This window comes from Rhinolophus sinicus, chromosome 2, assembly GCF_057876585.1.
Source record: "Rhinolophus sinicus isolate RSI-liver-muscle chromosome 2, RSI-T2T, whole genome shotgun sequence".
NCBI lineage: Eukaryota > Metazoa > Chordata > Mammalia > Chiroptera > Rhinolophidae > Rhinolophus > Rhinolophus sinicus.
Genome location: NC_142502.1, coordinates 164,188,766 through 164,206,787, shown reverse-complemented (window position 1 = coordinate 164,206,787; position 18,022 = coordinate 164,188,766). Strand labels below are relative to the sequence as shown.

General features: G+C 32.2%; 1 protein-coding gene across 5 annotated transcripts in view; it reads right to left on the bottom strand.

Moving 5' to 3' along the window:
• Positions 1-18,022, bottom strand: part of MAP4K3 (mitogen-activated protein kinase kinase kinase kinase 3) — a 141,466-nt gene that overhangs the window by 32,135 nt on the left and 91,309 nt on the right. For 2 of the 5 annotated variants that reach the window (XR_012496304.2, XM_019742613.3), the window contains exons 15-20: positions 17,475-17,537; positions 8,934-8,992; positions 8,041-8,073; positions 4,090-4,128; positions 3,787-3,840; positions 381-423 (exon numbers count right to left, since the gene is read on the bottom strand). Coding sequence is in view for 4 of the 5 variants with exons in the window: in XM_019742613.3 (XP_019598172.1) it covers positions 381-423; positions 3,787-3,840; positions 4,090-4,128; positions 8,041-8,073; positions 8,934-8,992; positions 17,475-17,537 (291 nt within the window). In the remaining variant the exon portion in view is untranslated. The remainder of the gene's footprint in view (positions 1-380; positions 424-3,786; positions 3,841-4,089; positions 4,129-8,040; positions 8,074-8,933; positions 8,993-17,474; positions 17,538-18,022) is intronic. The other 3 variants (XM_019742621.3, XM_019742630.3, XM_019742638.3) reach the window with 3 other exon arrangements.

The window sequence follows — 18,022 nt, the reverse complement described above, 5'->3', positions numbered from 1 at the left end:
CCATCTGCAAATTAAATATCTGTGATGATAAATCACTATTCTTTACCCATTTTCAGGAAATCAGTTAACAGATTGTATATTTTGAGGAATAAAAATCTTATAAAAAAATTTGAGTTCTCTAATCCAAGTGAAATAATAGTAATCCATTAACATAATCACTTTCATGTACAAATTTCTAGAACTTATTATTTAGAATAAACAATAAATGACAAGTTGGATAATTAAAAAAACAAAAATAACAATCATCTACTTATTAATAACTTCATGATGTTTCTTTGTGGATCTCAAGTGAAAATAAGCTACAGAGTAACTATTAATACAACATTAAAGGGGCAGAAGAATGACACAAATCATTTGAATTGAAAAACAAATCTGCCTACCTTTGGTGGCAAAGGAGGTGGAACTTTTGCTTTCATTGTTGAACTGAAAAAATATAAAAGTTTAGAATCAGAACTCTTCATTTTGCAAATAAATCATTACTAAAATATAACTAATTTTTCAGTTATGTAAGAAAAACTTGCATAAACAAGTTCGTTTTTCTAAGTTCCTGAGTGTTTTCCAAAATGTTCCATGAAATGCTCAAGTTATGCTAAATGAAGTATTATTCAGAAGTAACTAAGAAGATATGCTTTCCTCATTACAAATATTACACAGTAATTAAAACTGGTAAAAAGATAATTAAAATTCCAGCTTATATCAACTGAAAGATAATTAATTAATATAAAAATGTAACAATTGGTTTGGAGAAAAACAGCAAAATGATATAGTATAAAAACATTATCACAAAATATACATATTTACTGTTAGAGATGAAATATCTCTGATGAAGCTCATCAAAAGCTATCTACATCCTCTATGAAATTATAGACAAAATTGATTCAATGAAGCTAAGATTCATTACAACCTAAGATTGGAGTTTAAAAAAATTTACAAAAAAATTAAGATAGAAAATAATTTTACTCTTAGAGGAGGAAATTGAGACCCAGAGAGATTAAGTGACCTGATCCAAAGTCACAGAATAGTAAGACAGAAAGGAAAATCCATGCTTCCAAAGAGTTAGGTGCTCTAGTCACCCTATCATGAAACTGTATCTTTCTTAAAAAAAAAAAAAAAAATTAAGAACTGAGTATCAATGTTTACATAAGTGAAAACATTCCCTTTAAAAATACTATTTTTATCCAAAGTATTTGTTTATTTGAAATACATCAGATGAAATTTAATAAACCATAAAAGCCTCTCTGCAGTTGTAGTAATAATAATTACAGCAGCTATCAATTACTAATTTATGATACTAAACTACAAGATATATTTACTGTCTTTGTTAGTTTTTTTTCAAAGTTCTTTGTTACTAACTTGTGCTATGGACTGATTGTGTCCACCCAAAAATTCTTATGTTGAAGCCCTAACTCCCAGTGTGATTACGTTCGGACACAGGGCTTCTAGAAGGTAATTAAGGTAAACGAAGTCACAGACACAGTGAGGTCCTGCTCTACTAGCATTCCTGGCCTTTTTAAGGAAGATCTGGCTCTCTCTCTCTCTCTGTCCACATAGCAAGAAAAGACCACGTAAGGACACAGCAACAAGGCAGCAACCAGGAAGAGGGCCCTCACTAGGAACTGAATCAGCAGGCACCTTATCTTCAACATCCTACCCTTCAGAGCTGACAAATTTCTGTTGTTCAAGCCATTCAGTCTATATTTTGTTATGGCAGCTTGAGCTAGCACAGATTTTGGTACCAACAAGTGGGATGCTGATGTAACAAATATCTAAAAATGTGGAGGCAGTTTTGGAACTGCAAGTGGGTAGAAGCTGAAAGAGTTTTGAGGTACATGTTAGAAATATGGACATTAAGAGTGATTCTGGTGAGAGGTCAGAAAGAGGAGAGCTGCTGAGAAAGTTTCCATCTTCTTGGAGAATACATAAATAATCAACAACAAGACGTTGGTAGAAATATGGACATTAAAGGCCATTCTGGTGAGGTCTTTGATGGAAATGATGAACATGTTACTGGAAACTGAAGGAAAGGTGGTCCTTGTGATAAAGGGGCAAAGAACTCGGCTGAATTGTGTTCAGTTTCTAGTGTTTTGTGGAAGCTAAACCTTTCATTTCAAGTGATGAAATTGGGTATTTAGCAGAGGAGAATTTCTAAGCAATGTGCTGAAGGAGTGGCTTGGTTCTCTCTGACTGCTTATAGTAAAATGAGCAAAGAGACAGATAAATTGAAGGATTGTTAAATAAAAAGGAACCAAAACTTGAAATTTGAAGAATTCTCAGCCTATCCATATTAGCTCAGAAATGGAGGCATGGGAAAGCATGTTTTGAAGGGAACACAAAAGGTGTGGCTGGACCATCACTCAATAAAAAATTTATGGGATTACTGTATTTTGCCCTGTATAATGTGTTCCCGTGTATAATGTGCACCCATGTTTTGGACCCAAACTTTCAGGGGGGAAAAAATCATTCATTTAAAAATTTTTAATTCAAATTTTTGATGGTTTACATTTAGGTACTTGTTTTTTGTATTATAAAGGAATTTTACCATTTATTTTTTTTAACATATTATGGTATAAGAAATTTTATGTAACAAATAACTACAAAAAACAAGAACAGATACAAGGTACAAGAAATTTTATGTACCAGTAACAAATTTATGATATTTATGCATCATACAGGGCCAAGAACTCTTCATCTTTGCAAGTTCATTGTAAATTCAACAAAACGGATGATCGTATTCCAGGGTATTATTCTGCATACAGATATCGTTATTGATTTCTAGAGTTACACTTTTAACTCATAAGCATAAATAAAAGAATTTAAAACATTTATATAGCTATGGAATTAGTACTACCCATCTATAATGTGCATCCTTATTTTTCCCTCAAAAATTTGGGCAGAAAAGTGCACATTATACACGGCAAAATACGGTATACCAGCACAAACACTGGCACTTTGAAATGAAGAGGATGGAGACGAGAGAATGAAGGAGGCTGCTGGACTCTCTGGATTTCACAGAATAGGACAATAGGGCTATCTGAACATGTGTTATTCTTCAAGAGGGAAACATGATCCTGAAGGTGATCTGTAGATCAGATCTAAGTCAGACTGATTTATTATATTTAGATAAGTCTCTTACTTTATCGAGTTGATGCTGGAAAAAGTTAAGACTTTTAGGGCTGCTTAGATGGAATGACTGTATTTGGCATGTGTTAAAGACACGAGTTTTGGGGGACGATGGGCAAATTGCTATAGACCAAATTGTGTCCCCTCAAAATTTGTCATGATGAAGTCCTAATTCCAATGTGATTGTTATTTGGAGATAGTGCTTTTGGGAGGTAATGAAGGTTAACTGAGGTCATAAAATAAGAGTAAAGTCCTCATCGAATATGATCAGAGAGAGGCTTTATAACAAGAGGAAAGAGATTTCGCTCTCTGCATGTACATACTGAAGAAAGTCCATTTGAGGACATACTGAGAAGGCAGTTGTCTGCAAGTCTGGAAGAGAGTTCTCAGCAGGAACTAAATTGGCTAGTGGCTTGAACTTAAACTTCTCAGCCTCTAGAACTGTGAGAAACAAATTCTGTTTAAACCGCCAGTGTATGGTATTTAGTTAAGGATGATTGAGCTGACTACCACAATGAGAATTGAAAAAGGAAAGAAACGTTGTTAGAACCCTCGATACTATGTTACTAGTGATATTAAAATTACTGTCAATATTAAGCTGTCAAACTTATGAAATTAGGTCAAAATGACACCTTTTCTTTTACCAAAAACAGAAACAGAACTTACTGTTTAGATTCATCATCGTCCCCTTCATCATCGTCTAAATGTGCCACATGTCCTCTAAAGATAAAGAAGGATAATTCCATTGTTACTAAATGAACTTCACCAAAACAGCTTAAGAAGAAATTCTAGAAAATGCAGGAAGGGCTACTGCAAGACACAATTTTATTTCTCCACCTTTACAGAATTCAGAATTAAAACAAAAATAATAATAAAACAATCTTATGTTACATGACAGAGATGGCGGCAAACAGACTTTATCTGTCTGTGAAATAAAGTATTTTAAGCTTAATTAAAAATTAAAATTACCGCTGATGTAATTCTTCTTCAACAGACTTCAGAAGACTCCTAAAAGAAAAAAGTGAATAAATAAGCAATGAGTACGTATTTTCATCACTTTAACCTAACCCATACATTAAATTACTTTTTACTACTTACTAATAATTTGCTATAATGACCATCTTTATACCATAAAACATCAAATTTTATCTAATAAGCTATCTTTATTTTCTGTTGCTAATGCCTTTATATATGTATTTTAAATGAGCAAAATAAATCCTAATATTTACTAAAAAATACCAATTCAAACAGAGGACAACCCACCATGAAATGTCACAATAGGACTGACAAACAATAATTGCAGGGTCATAGTCAGGGGTTTCCAGGATTCAGGTTTTACCTGGAATCGTTACCTGACACCTGAAATTATATTTTCTTTTTCTTAAAATAAGGAAGTGACACACTTTAAAAAAACATCATGCTCTCAGGCAATCCTACAAAATGAAACTCAACATGTTGGATCTCTCTGCAAAAGCATGCATGCATGTGATGTGAATACATGAATGTAGTAGCACTTTGCTTTCACAGAAGACACTCACTTACCTGAAGTTATCTGTTCTCCAGTGGTGTACTGGCAAACACATTTACACTTTTGGGAGACTAAGCCTGTATCAGACCAGGTGCGAGGATTTTGTCAGTAGGAGCAATTTATAAAACTTTGATATTCAGGAATGTAAGAGAGACCTCATGGCATTCCTGAAGTTCCCTTACTTCTTTTCACTGCAAGTTCATGCAGCGTATCTCCTAAATTACACTCATCAAGCACAAAAACTCAATAGCCTTCTTAAAGCTAATGGGGTAGAGAGAAATATGGTCACTGATGGATTACTGAGGTAAAAGTGATTCAGCAGAAAATTTACTCTCCTCAAAAGCTGGAAGGTAGTAACTTCTAGTCATTTTCCCCTCATATATATATGTATGAAAAAACTGCCCTTAGAATTATCAAAACATAAAACCAGAGAAACTGAAAGGTATGGTTAACTGGTATTAATAGAATATAATAATAGAATAGATTTTAGCCATCAAATTTTAATTAAGCCAGCTTAATAATCTAAATATGAAAAATGACAAAGTTCTAAATCTGGGGCAGTAAAAGACAACAGAAAACTGTAAACTAATTGCAAATCCGATTTTGCAAATAAAAAAATTGAAGAATTCCAGTCAAACATATTATCTTATTGACAAAGCTCTTCCAGGGCTACCTCTACAAAGGGAGGAGTTTATGCCTAGAGGCAGTTTAGCAAAATGATGACAGGTTGTGAAGCAAAGACAGCCCAAATCTCATCCTGCCTCTGCCATTATAAGCTATGTTACCTTCAATAAGCTACTTTGATTTCCCTATGCTTCAATTTCCATATCAGTAGAATGGGAATTATAATAGTACTTATGTCCAATTGTTTATCTGAAGATACAATGAATATAGGTAAATTGCTTAGAACGGGAATTTAGAACATAGTAAGTACTCAATTAGTGTTTTCTGTATTATTATCGACTAAGCAACATTTCCTTAAACTAGGTGTTCTCAAAATGTGGTCTGAGGATCCAGGGCAGGGTTCTCTCCGTCTCCTGTAGGAGGTCTACAAGGTCAAAACTATTTTCATAATATTAATGAATTCACCTTTCCACTCTTATTCTTTCTCTGAGAATAAAACTAGAGATTTCCAGGCTATATGATGCATGATATCACAACAGATAAGTAGCAGACATGAGAAACCAGCTGTCTTCTATTAAGCCAAGTATTAAGATTTGCAAAAAGAATATAAAACAATGCATTTTACTCACTAATACTATTTTGTTTCAGAAGAGCTATTCTTCATAAAAAATGTTATTAGTGGGACTCAACAAAAAATTTGCTTTAATACACTGATATATGTAAAGCCTCTTCTTGCAATTATCTGCTGTTTCTAAGTTTCACAAAGGAATCAAGTAGTGTTACAAGGTACCATGAAGGGGAGGCATTTGAATTGGTCCATAATGATGAAAAAAGTTTTAATACACACAAAAATGTTATTTATGATAACTTGTAACGAGTATATTGACTATTTTATATAAATTACTCAATACTTTGAAAAGTTCTGTTTAAATTCCTTATACTATAAATATTGATAGTTATAACCCATGTAAACAAAAACTCACTGGAGTCCTCAAATATTTTTAAGACTGTAAAGAGAGCCTGAGACTAAAAATTTGAAGAAGTGCTGCATTAAATTATTCTACCAAATTAAACACAGTATCTCAAACTGTACAGTGGGCTTTTACATCATTTTAGAAGATGTGAAAAAAATGTTTTCTTAAGCATATAATATTTTTGAGGCATTTCTTTTTCCAGCAAGGAATATTAGGATTTGGAAATAATAATTAAGATGAGAATTTAAATGTAGTTTATTTTCAGTTACTGTATTTAATTGGGCTTATATGGCATTCTACTTTAAAAAAGATAATCTTCCTGGGAGTATTAGTTTCTCTAAGAATAAGACAGAAGGCTGACTAAGAGAATATGGAAAAGCAGCTAGCTAGCCTATGGCTAAGGACTCATATATTACTTTTTATTCATTTACTTATAAATCTCCGACTGTGTCTTGACTGTTTTGTTAACAAAGTTAAAGAGTTCATTAAGTCTTAATGAAAAGTAGAATATATGATTTGCTTTTCAGGTTTTATAAAAGAGAAAATGAAACATGGCTAAACTTGCTGAAAGATTCATTTATAGTAAATACTATTATCTTGAGAAGGCTGGAGAAAAATGTGATACTAATTTATTTAATCACCAAGATTGGATGCTATACAATAAACAATGTCACTATTCACTAGTCTATTTGGATTTTGGATTCTTCTATTACGAAACTTTTAGAAAGTAATGAATAAAACATAAATGATGCCCTCAGATACTGAATTACTTCGTCTACCTAAAATGATTAGAAAATCAGGATAAGGTTAAAAATGGAACAATACGCAAACATAGATTTAATTGATAAAGTAAAGATGAAACGGATAGAAGTAAAAAAACCACTGCCAAAATATTTAGCATAGCATATTTGAATTAGCTAAGGAATTCATGCTGCTGGTTACTAAAATCTTTCCAAGTAGCTTAACTGGATCAAAACAATCTGTAAGTACTACCCCGATTATATTGAAAACAAAACAAGAAACCTCCCTATTTCTTTAATATCAAAGAGCAGTTTTATTTACTTTCTCTTACAGTCAACAATTATTTACTGAGTAAATGCTACAAATAAGGGTAACCAGTAAGTAGTTACTAAACACTAAATGTGCTAAATGCTTTACAATGATTATTTCACCCTATGTATTGGGCAGGTACTATTATATTATAATCCCTATTTTACTAGAGAAATTAAGGTACATTTCTCAAAGTCTCGTAGCTTATAGAAGGAGACAGTTCTGGCATCTACTACTACTTGACTCAACTGTTCCAGAATTGTGTAATTCACTTTATTCTTTTCACTATATTATTTAGGTCTTTAGAAGATAATTTATCTTTAGAATTTTTAGTCTACATTGAAAACAAAATCAGAAATAATTTAGAGTTTTCTTTTAAAAATAATATTTTGTTGGTTTTCAATGGTCAGAAAGGTTGACCCCAGTAATAACAGAATTCAAAAGAAAGAAAGAAAACCACCCAATAAGTCAAAATACATATGCATTCATTGAACAAAAAAGCAACTATCTTAGATAGTTCCTGCCTGGTCTGGAATAGGTAGAAACCCATAAATGGAAATCTGTCTGCCTGATCACCTATGGAGAAAGCAGGAAATCCTGTGAGTTTTAAAACAATGCCTAATCACAAGAATAAAGCAGACATATCAGTACAGTAAGAGAAGTGCTACATCCATGCTCATGTCACATGTATGTATATACCTGTACACGAAACACAGCCAAAGGTCAAACTTTTGGCAAACCTACCTTGCCAGTGATTCGTTATATAGAATACAGTTCCTTAAGCAGGGATCCAATTAATCAAAAAATGAAGGTTGGGCAAATTATTAACATTTTACCTAGCCGAAGTAACCATATACTATGAAAATGTCTCACAGTCAGAAATTAGACAATGGGAACTATGGGGTCTGGAAAGGCAGTTAGTGATGGGCTATTTTTGCAAGTATATCATTTAAAAATATATTTAAAATGAACCAAAAAAAGGTAAATGAAGTATTTTTCCTGATTATCCAGTCTCTTAAAATATACCAAAATTTGCGAACAAAGTCCTTAACACAAGTGACTTCAAATTTAGACAAAATAACATAAAAAACACTTCAGAATATTTTACACCTTGCAAAGCTGCTTTTCCACCACTGTGCTGTAGCACAGGCCTTGAATAATTATTGCATTTGTTTCTTGCACGAATTGATAACTTTTAAGACTTTAGACACATTGTAACTATTATCCACTTTTAAGACTGACCAGCTAAATTAAGGTTTCTAAACAGTGTGAATATTTCCAGCTGTTTTCAGAGGCCAACACACCTGGGAGATATACCAAAGCAAGTTTTGTAAGGAATAAATAGGTCAACTTTACAAATAAAAGATAAAAATTGCTGAAGCATATATTTATGTACTTAATTTTCTCTAACAAGTAAGGTCTGCAAAGCAGCTTCACATAAAAAATTTAAGGTGACTGTCCCCATTATAAACTATTATGGACTAAATGATTAGCATGGTAGCAATAAAAAAAGTTAAAAGTACATTATAAAATATATCTATCAAACTAATGCAATTTACTACTGTAAATATTAAAATACAATATTTTAAGGCAATTTAATTATTCCAGAATTTAAATTTTGAAAGAACTTTACTTACTTGTTTGCACCTAAAAAGTAACTACCTTGGTGTCCTTGTCCATATTCTAGTTGTAGATCCTATTAGTACAAAATAAAATATTTAGTAAAATAGTAGTATATCACAAATCATGATACACTAATACATATTATTTCAAAAAGAGAAACCCCAGACTGCAAATAAATCTGTATTGCTATATGTTCTTAAAAAGAAGTCATGGTAGGACTTCTAACAATTAGATTTCAGAAGTATGTAGTCCTAACTTACATATTTTATTATTTAACTTTAGTACTTTCTGGGAACTTGTTTGAATAATAATATATGCAAGTTTCATTTATGGTTATTGCTATTGTAATTACCATTTGTAAAAGTCAGTTTTTAGAAAGAAAAAAAGCTCACATAAGGAATATATCCTCAAGCTATAATGAAGCAAAAATGATTACAGAAAACAAGTAACAAAAATCTTGGTTTGACTTTTTGTATATAAGATCTGCAATAATTATGTATATACACACTCTCATATTTCTACTACTACTTTATGCAGGTAATAATTTTTTAAAGAAACAAAATAGGGTGCTCTTTTAAAGTAAATTATATACATGGACTTACAAAAGATTATAAATTTCATGTCAGGACTTTTAATATATTTTTAAAGAGTTAAGTATAAGTAGCAAAACTTCAATATTATTAAGGTAGTTCCTTAACTATTTATACATTCCCACTGACTGCTGTAGGTTGTACAGTTAAGAACTGAAATTTAAAGGGGCAAGCAATATATATAGGTTCAACTCAAACACCTTCTGAGACAAAAAAAATACGCTTTCCGACAAGCATGGAAAGTACAAAGTCAAGTTTCCTTTTCTCCCCCTTTTAAGCCACTGTATTCCAAGCACGGTTTTAACAATAAAGGGGGAATATGTAACATTTTAAATGAATTTTATATTAATTAGAACACAATCTACTTAAGAGCGCTTTCTAATTTTAAAAGATATTGTCAGATGCATGATCAAGACTTAATGCAAAAGTTACCTCCTTGGAGCAAGCAGCCTTCCAAGACTGTCCAGGAATATAGCTGAAACCTTCTCCATGCCTCCATAGCATTTAACATACAATTTTCTTCTACCACTTACACTGCATTTTAATTAATTTAATTACAATTCTATAAAAATAGTAGCCAGGCTGTGAGCTCCTCCAGCAAAGGGAAATTGTGAAACCCATCTTTCTTCCCTCCTGCCCAGGGACTAGCAGAATACCTAACACACATTAACTCAGCCCTAAATAAATGCTTGTTCAAATGCCATTTGTTAATTTTCCTATAAATAACGAATACTTCAGCCTCGTTAATACACACGAAAATATTTCTAGATTACAAAACTACTAGGCCTAGGAATAAGAGGATTCTAAGCAGTATATTACATTTAAGTGAAAAGCTCTTTAACATTTAAGTACTATAAGATCTGTCAAAATATATCGGATGAAAATAAAAATCAAAATGGGGGCTCACACAGGCTCAAATTTTGTCTTCTTAAATATCTGTGTTCTTCCATACATAATAACAAATGTTCTTACCAGTGACAGAAAAGATAAAACACATTATAGACAAAAAAGACCAGTCAAGTGTGGCACTGGTATCACATGAAATTCTAATGAAAAGGGTACCTGTTTCTTAAATTTTTTGCGGGAAACGAGTAAACTCGTCATATCGCCTCTAGTTGGAACTGGCAAAAATTTTGCAAAGTAAATAAATAGAGACCTCTTTTTAAACTAAAACACTGAAAGTTTCATAGAAAAATATCAAACAGATCGAAAGATACGAATATTTTACGGAAAGTCTAATTTTGGCGAGAAAATGTCAAAAAAGCCCTGCGTTACGACGCGATTTGGCGGGAAAATGCCCGTTTACAAAGTGTTAATAGGTATCTTAGCGAATAGGATGAAATCACTGCTATCATCAGACTGTCACACAATTACACCGAACAATTTAAGTGGTCATAATTTTATACAGAAACCTTTAAACTTTGGTATACAGTAAAGAGAAGTAGTATCTCAATGAATACACTTCTAAATTTTCTTCAGCTGTAGATAACTGGGCACGCTACCAGACCAGCAACCTGTTGAGCCAATATAAGCTCTTAAGCCTTTAATCAAATGACAGCTTCCAAAAGCATGTATTTGTGCAGCGTGGCCATAGCTTCTGTAGTTTAAACACAGATGTGTCGTAAGAATAGCCAGCTAATCTGATATATGACAATTACCAAGTTGATGATAATGATTTAAAAAAAAAAATCAACTGAGATCGCAGTGTACTTAAGAAAGTATAAAACTACTGTAGTATTTTAATAGAAAACTGAGCATAGGTTCATATACAGAATAACACTCAGTCTAGGGAGAAGGTGTAGACAGATCCAAGTCTAATGATTAAATGTGCCATGTGTAAAGCCCTACCAGGCAAGCTAAAATTTAAAGGGACTTATTCTTTATTATTTCCTTCTCTGTAAATCAAGTATGTTTTAGCAACCATGGAACAAAAACTATGTACTAGGCATGTCATCAAGTAAAAGAATTACACTAAGTCCTTCTAATAACTATCTAATGTCATTTAATTCAACTCTTTACCAAGCACCTATTATTATATATGGCAGGAATTCAGACAATAAATCAGACAATAAAAATGAGAAGAAATAAAAAAGGAAATAAAGAAAAGTGAAATCTGGGTAAAGTTAGTAGTCATTTATATATTTTTAAGCAGTCAAAGAAAGACTGATCTAAAATGCTCTTCAAAAAGGACTTGGAAGCTATTCTGTAACAGGAAAATGCTACCAAAATTATGTTTAGAAAAGCACTCAAAATAACTAGATGACAGTAAAATAGAGCCATTCTTTACAAGCTAAATAAGCATACATTGAACATGTCAGTATAGACATAAAAAAATTAGCTGCATCAATCAGGCACCAACTTATTAGTGAATGACAATAATCAACAACACAGTAAAATCAAATAAGTAATGACATGGACTGAAAACATTCAATAGCCTAGTATACATTCAACCTGAATGCTCAGACAAAAATTTAAGGTGGTCAACCTATGCCAATTAAAATACCTTTTCTGAGTCACAAAATCCTAACTTCAGTGGTTTGTTTTATTGAATAGGAAAGTATTTCTAAACCTAGGATACAGCCTCTAAGAAAACATGGTATCAGAAAGAACTGAAAAAGAATAAAGGATGTAACGCGGAACACTGGAAAAGGAAAATATATGATCAAGAAGTTACCGTTTTTCCCCCTTATAACTCTCTCAGGAGATTACAAAGTCTATACCTGATGAGAAAACAGCAGGAAGTCAATAGAATTGCTACAGTTGGCTACAAAACCACACATACAAAAAAGTACATTAGCAATATATTTTAACCAAGAAAAAAGAACAGCAGAAGAGGAAAAATTTTTTCTCATCAAAAACTGAGAAAATTATGGTACAAATAACGTGGTTAGATACATTTTAATGTGGCAGATAATCTATAGATGCAAAAAGGGACTGGATCCCGGATAATTCAAAAAGATTGTTTTATTCCTTAAAAGGTCAGAAAAGCAAGTGAGGTCAGAACACTAACTGATCAAGCGCTATTCTGACTAATAAAAGCAGAAGACTTAGGAGGACTCAAACTGAATAACATGACTTTTGTAAGGTCAGCTTGGAAATGACTATCAGCAGGTGAGGTCTGACATTCTACAAAATGTCCTATCATTGCACAATTATGAAATAAATTATGAAATCTCCTTAGAAACTGTCTTCATACAATGTAAATTTTGTAATAGTTCAACAGATTTAAATAGTCCAATAGATTTAAAATAAACAAAGATAGCATTTACTGTTTCTTTGCCAGAATAAAGTTAACTTTATTTATAGACTATTCAATTTTGACATAATTGAGGGATAATCTTATAGCACTTTTGTTTATTGATAATGATCAACTGATTATATCTTCCTAACATGTTTTCAATTCTAATTTAAATATTTTATTCTTACTCTTTCAGGTATACTATAAGTTTATTCAGAGTAATGATTATATTACTACTCATGTTCCTCCATAGCAATTATTAGGTTGGTGCAACAGTAACTGCAGTTTTTGCAATTATTTTTAACCTTGTAAACCGCAAATACTTTTGCACCCACCAACTTAGTAACATAATGTTTTACATCCAATTAACTTTAAATATATTTTTCATTGGAATATAGGCCAAAATATACAGTAAAACTAGGCAAAAAAAATTAGCATCAGCTCAACAGATGTGTAATATAATCTTTTAATCTAAAGATAGCATCTTATGAGGATAAGATAAACCCACTTGTATGGTTACAGGCAAAAGTGTTACTATTTAATTATCACATTATGGTGAGTTGTTTTTTTGTTGTTGTTGTTTTTTTTACTGCGTTATCTTTCAAAATATAAAGACCTTTTTTATTCACTAACAATCCAAAAAACCAAGCTCTGTTCTGGTTTCATATGACTACCTGATTTAAAAAAAGAAAATCACTTTATTTGTAGTAATGAAAATTGAGGTATTATATTCGAAATTCATTTACAAAATCATAAATGAATACACTTAGTACTTATAACAACCAGAAATCACTGATGACATGAAGCTTTTTGGGTAGCAGCAAGGTCTTTAAGTGCGTAACTGTTTTTTTCTGGGTTCTAAAAGATTTAGGGCTGTCATCTTGTTGGCAACTGCCTACTAAGATGACATTTTGGGCTCATCTGGCTTCTAATGGCCAGCAATATGTATTTGTTAGAGCTGAAATCTTGTTTCTAGTGCCAAGGATTTAGGAAATTAGGGAGCGGAGATAACTAAGAACAGGTCATACCCATTAGGATGGCTATTAAAATAAAAAAAAAAGAAACAACCACCTGCCTCCACCAGAAAATAATAAATGCTGATGGTGATATAGACAAATTGGAACCCGTGCACACTGCTGATGAAAACTGTAAAATGACACAGCTGCTATGGAAAACTACAGCTATTCTCCAAAATATTTAATGTAGAATTATCATATGATCCAGCAATTCCCATTCCAGTTATATACCCAAAAGAACTGAAAACAGAGACTCGACAGATATCTGTACATCTACGTTCATAGCAGCATTATTCACAATAATCAAAAGGTGAATGCAACTTGTGTCCATTAATGGATCAATGGATAAACAAAATGTGTTTTATATATACAATGGAATATTATTCAGTCTTAAAAAGTAAATTCTGACACATGCTGCAACATGGATGAATCTTGAAGATGTTATGCCAAGTGACGTGAGCCAGTCACAAAAGGACAAATATGTTTACCTTTTTATATTTACGTATATAAGCATAGTTGATATACAATCTTATATTGGTTATATTAGTTTCAGGTATACAATATAGTGATACGACATTTTTATACCTCACAATTTGATCACCCCACATGATTAATTCTAGTAACCATCGGTCACCATGCAAACTTATTATATTATTGACTATATTCCCTTTCCCCTTTTCACTCATCCCTCCCCCATCCTTCCTAGTAACCACCCCTTTGGTCTCTGTTTCTATGGATTTGTTTTTGTTTTGTTTTTGATTCCACATATAAGTGAAACCATATGGTATTTATCATTCTCTGTCTTATTTCATTTAGCGTAATACCCTCTAGATCCATCCATGTTGTTGCAAATTGCAAGATTTTATTCTTTTTTGTTGCTGCATAATATTCCATTGTGCAAGCAAGTGGACAATGGAATATTATTCCACTGTCCCACATCTTCTTTATCCATAAGTTCATCTATCAATGGACACCTAGGTTGCTTCCATACCTTGGCTACTGTAAATAACATTGCAATGAACAAAGGGGTGCATATATCACAAAAGGACAAATATTCCACTTTGATTCCAGTTATATAAGGTAACTAGAGTACAGAAAAATTCAAAGAGATGGAAAATAGAATGATGATTGCCAGGGGCTGGGGGAAGGAGGGAGAATAGGAGCTATTGTTTAATGGCCAAAAAAGTTACAGTTTAGGAAGAGGAAAACATTCTGGAGATGGATAGGGTGATGGTTCCACAACCATACAAATGTACTTAATGCCACTGGACTGTACACTTAAAAATGGTTACAATGGTAAATTTAATGTTATGTATATTTTACCAAGATAAAAAAATAATTATAAACATATATGTTGATTAAAAGGAGACAGAGAGCACAAGCGCAAGCCCAATTATTAGTGGAAACCAAAATATCGACAATGTTGGGTATGGGCAATACAGCTTAGTGATTTTGGTTTGAATTCCTCAGCCAGGTTGCTTCGGTCAAATCCCAGTTCTGTTATTATTTCACTGGGTGATAAGACCAATTTCAGTTTCTTTGTACCTTCAATCCCCATCATTTGTAAAACAAGAATTATAATTTAATATATCTAAAGTGTTTTGAATAATGCCTGGTATATAAAAACTTCCAGGTAAGTGTTAGCTTTTATTGTCATCAGAAGTGAGCTTTTCAAGGTTGATTGTATAAATGACAGGATCTGACAAATATTTCATTCATCCCTCTTTTGCCCGAACTATCTACAACTGTCCCTAAAGCCCACCTTTGTCACAAGATCCCCTGTCAACTCCTTCCTCTATCATAAGTAACTCATGGTTATTTGGAGTGGGGTGGGGGCAGCTCTAGGGAACAGAGCCATGCTAACTTACTCAAGTTACTAGTTACAGTTCAAGTTGATTCCGTATAGCTACAGAAAAGAATACTTGGAACTCTAAAAGTATTACGTTTCTGGTGTTGTAGTTGTCTTTTCTAGAAAATATTAAACTTTTGATTCTGTATTCTTTTATTTCCATAATAAATTTCACTAATTGTTGTTTTGGCTACATGTCTAATTCTGAAGAAAGTTCCAATTCAGAAATCAGTGTTTTCTTCAAATATTCCTTTCCACTTGCTTCCTCAGGTGGTCAATTCTCAAGCCTCATACTTTCTGGCCTATTTGGGCCATATGATGCATCTTTCTTTCTTTTATAACACTGCACCTTACTGATTTTTCTAGATTTTCATTGCTTTTCCCTTAACTTCCAGTGTTGGTTCTACCTTTGACTGCAACACACAGGCATCACCCATTGAGGTAACCAGTTTTCTACACTTTTTTTTTTTTACTTAGTCCTAGCTGGGGAAACCATGAAACCTCATGGTTTCATCTATCATTTTCTCTTTGGTTAATCTTCCTCTTCTGAGTTAATCCTGTAATTCCGGTAGTAGTATGACCATTTCATAATTTCAGCTCTTTCTCTGCCATCTCTCAAAACTGTGATCTATGCTAATTATTGTTCCCACATTAATTCCCGTGAAACAGAAGATATATATATATACATATATATATATCCATTCTCTTCCTGAAGAATCTATAATGGTTCCAATATAATACTGAAATCAGTCTTAGTCCCTCCCAGAAATCATTAATCCACATTAACCCAAAAACTTTTCTCCTCCTCTGGTACCTACATTATACGTGAGCCTCTCCTCACCAACAGTCACCACCTGGCAAAGTTTCGGCAATCCACTATTTTGTTGCATGGCTAAGAGTTTCTATGTGCAAGTATTTTCTGCACATCAAGACAGCAAACTTCCCGAAAAGAGTAATTATGTCTAAAATTTCTTTCATTTTTACAAATGTTATATGGCATATATTTAAGAATTTATGTAAAGAATCATTTAAACCATTCAGAATTGAAAGAGGCATGTTACTGAAATAGAGAGCAAGGAAAGAGAAGGAAAATTCTACTGAAATGGCAGAAAAGTGGAATCTAGGAGTGCATATGAAGGTAACTTAGGACCCTGGCCAACTACCAAAGTAGAACTATTTATTTAATAGCAACTATTAAAAGTATTATTTATTTAATATTTACTAGGGTTAATGTCCCATCTTTTCTTACCTACTGGTAAGACAGTCTTAATATTTATAATTTCAAGGAGGCTTTAAAATCCAAATTTTGGCCTGAGAAAAGTGGTTATTATATAATGCTACAAAATTAAAATTTCATCGGAGACTGATTTCATTGTTAATCAGGGTAAATTATTTTTTAAATTACATATATATTATATGTGCAATATATGAATAGTTTTATATATGAATGGATATGGATATATAGATTGTTTCTAGTTCATTAAAACAAGTCACATTAAAACTGGACATTTTTATAAGGAAATGTAATTAAAAAAACACATTTGGGTAAGAAAATTAAATGTTTTTCATAAAAAAGGAAAAATATTTTTATTATAATATCTTTGAGTAAATATATTTATTTAACTTGTTAGGAGAAAAAGCTTGCTATAATCCTTAATAAAAAGGAAGCTTGCTTATCCTTAATAAAAAGGAAAAAAATTGCTATAATCCTTAATAAAAAGGAAGCTTGCTAAACGGCAGGAACTTATAAAACAATACTTCAATTAATTCATTAAAATTGGACAAAATGTTTCATTACAAAAAAAAAAAACAATTAAGACTAAAACAATGCTGACAAAGAAAAATCAGAAGATAAGAAATACCAGATTAGATCTTGCAGTGTAGTATATTTCTTCTGAACTGTCCAAAAAACCATCATTGTCGGGCTGTTTAGCAGAGACCAAGAAACCCAAGTTATTTACACTTAGACTAAAAGCCACAAATTCACAAAGGGAAACTTTCATAAGTGAAGCAAGTCCTGCTAATGTAATTTTATTAAGGCAAAGGCAAAGTCAAATCATATTAAGGAGCATCTAAAAAAAGCAACATTGAAACAACTTTGCTCTAGAATGCAGTTACTAAATTAGCAGAATTTAAATACATGCAATGCCAACTCAAAAAAAGAAACAGCAAATAAACTCAAACTGCCTTAACAAAATACAATTAGCATTTATAAACATCATGACTACTTTTTATTCTTAAACTTCTCCCTTCTCTACATAAATGTCAGGCTTTTAGTATTATAATACGATCATTTAAAGAATTTTGCTTTAACATTCCTTTCCTCCATGCTGGTATACTGAATTATAGTAACTCCAAAAGTTAAATGCTAAAGATTTCCTTTGTATGCTTTTGGTCTATTGGGTTAAAA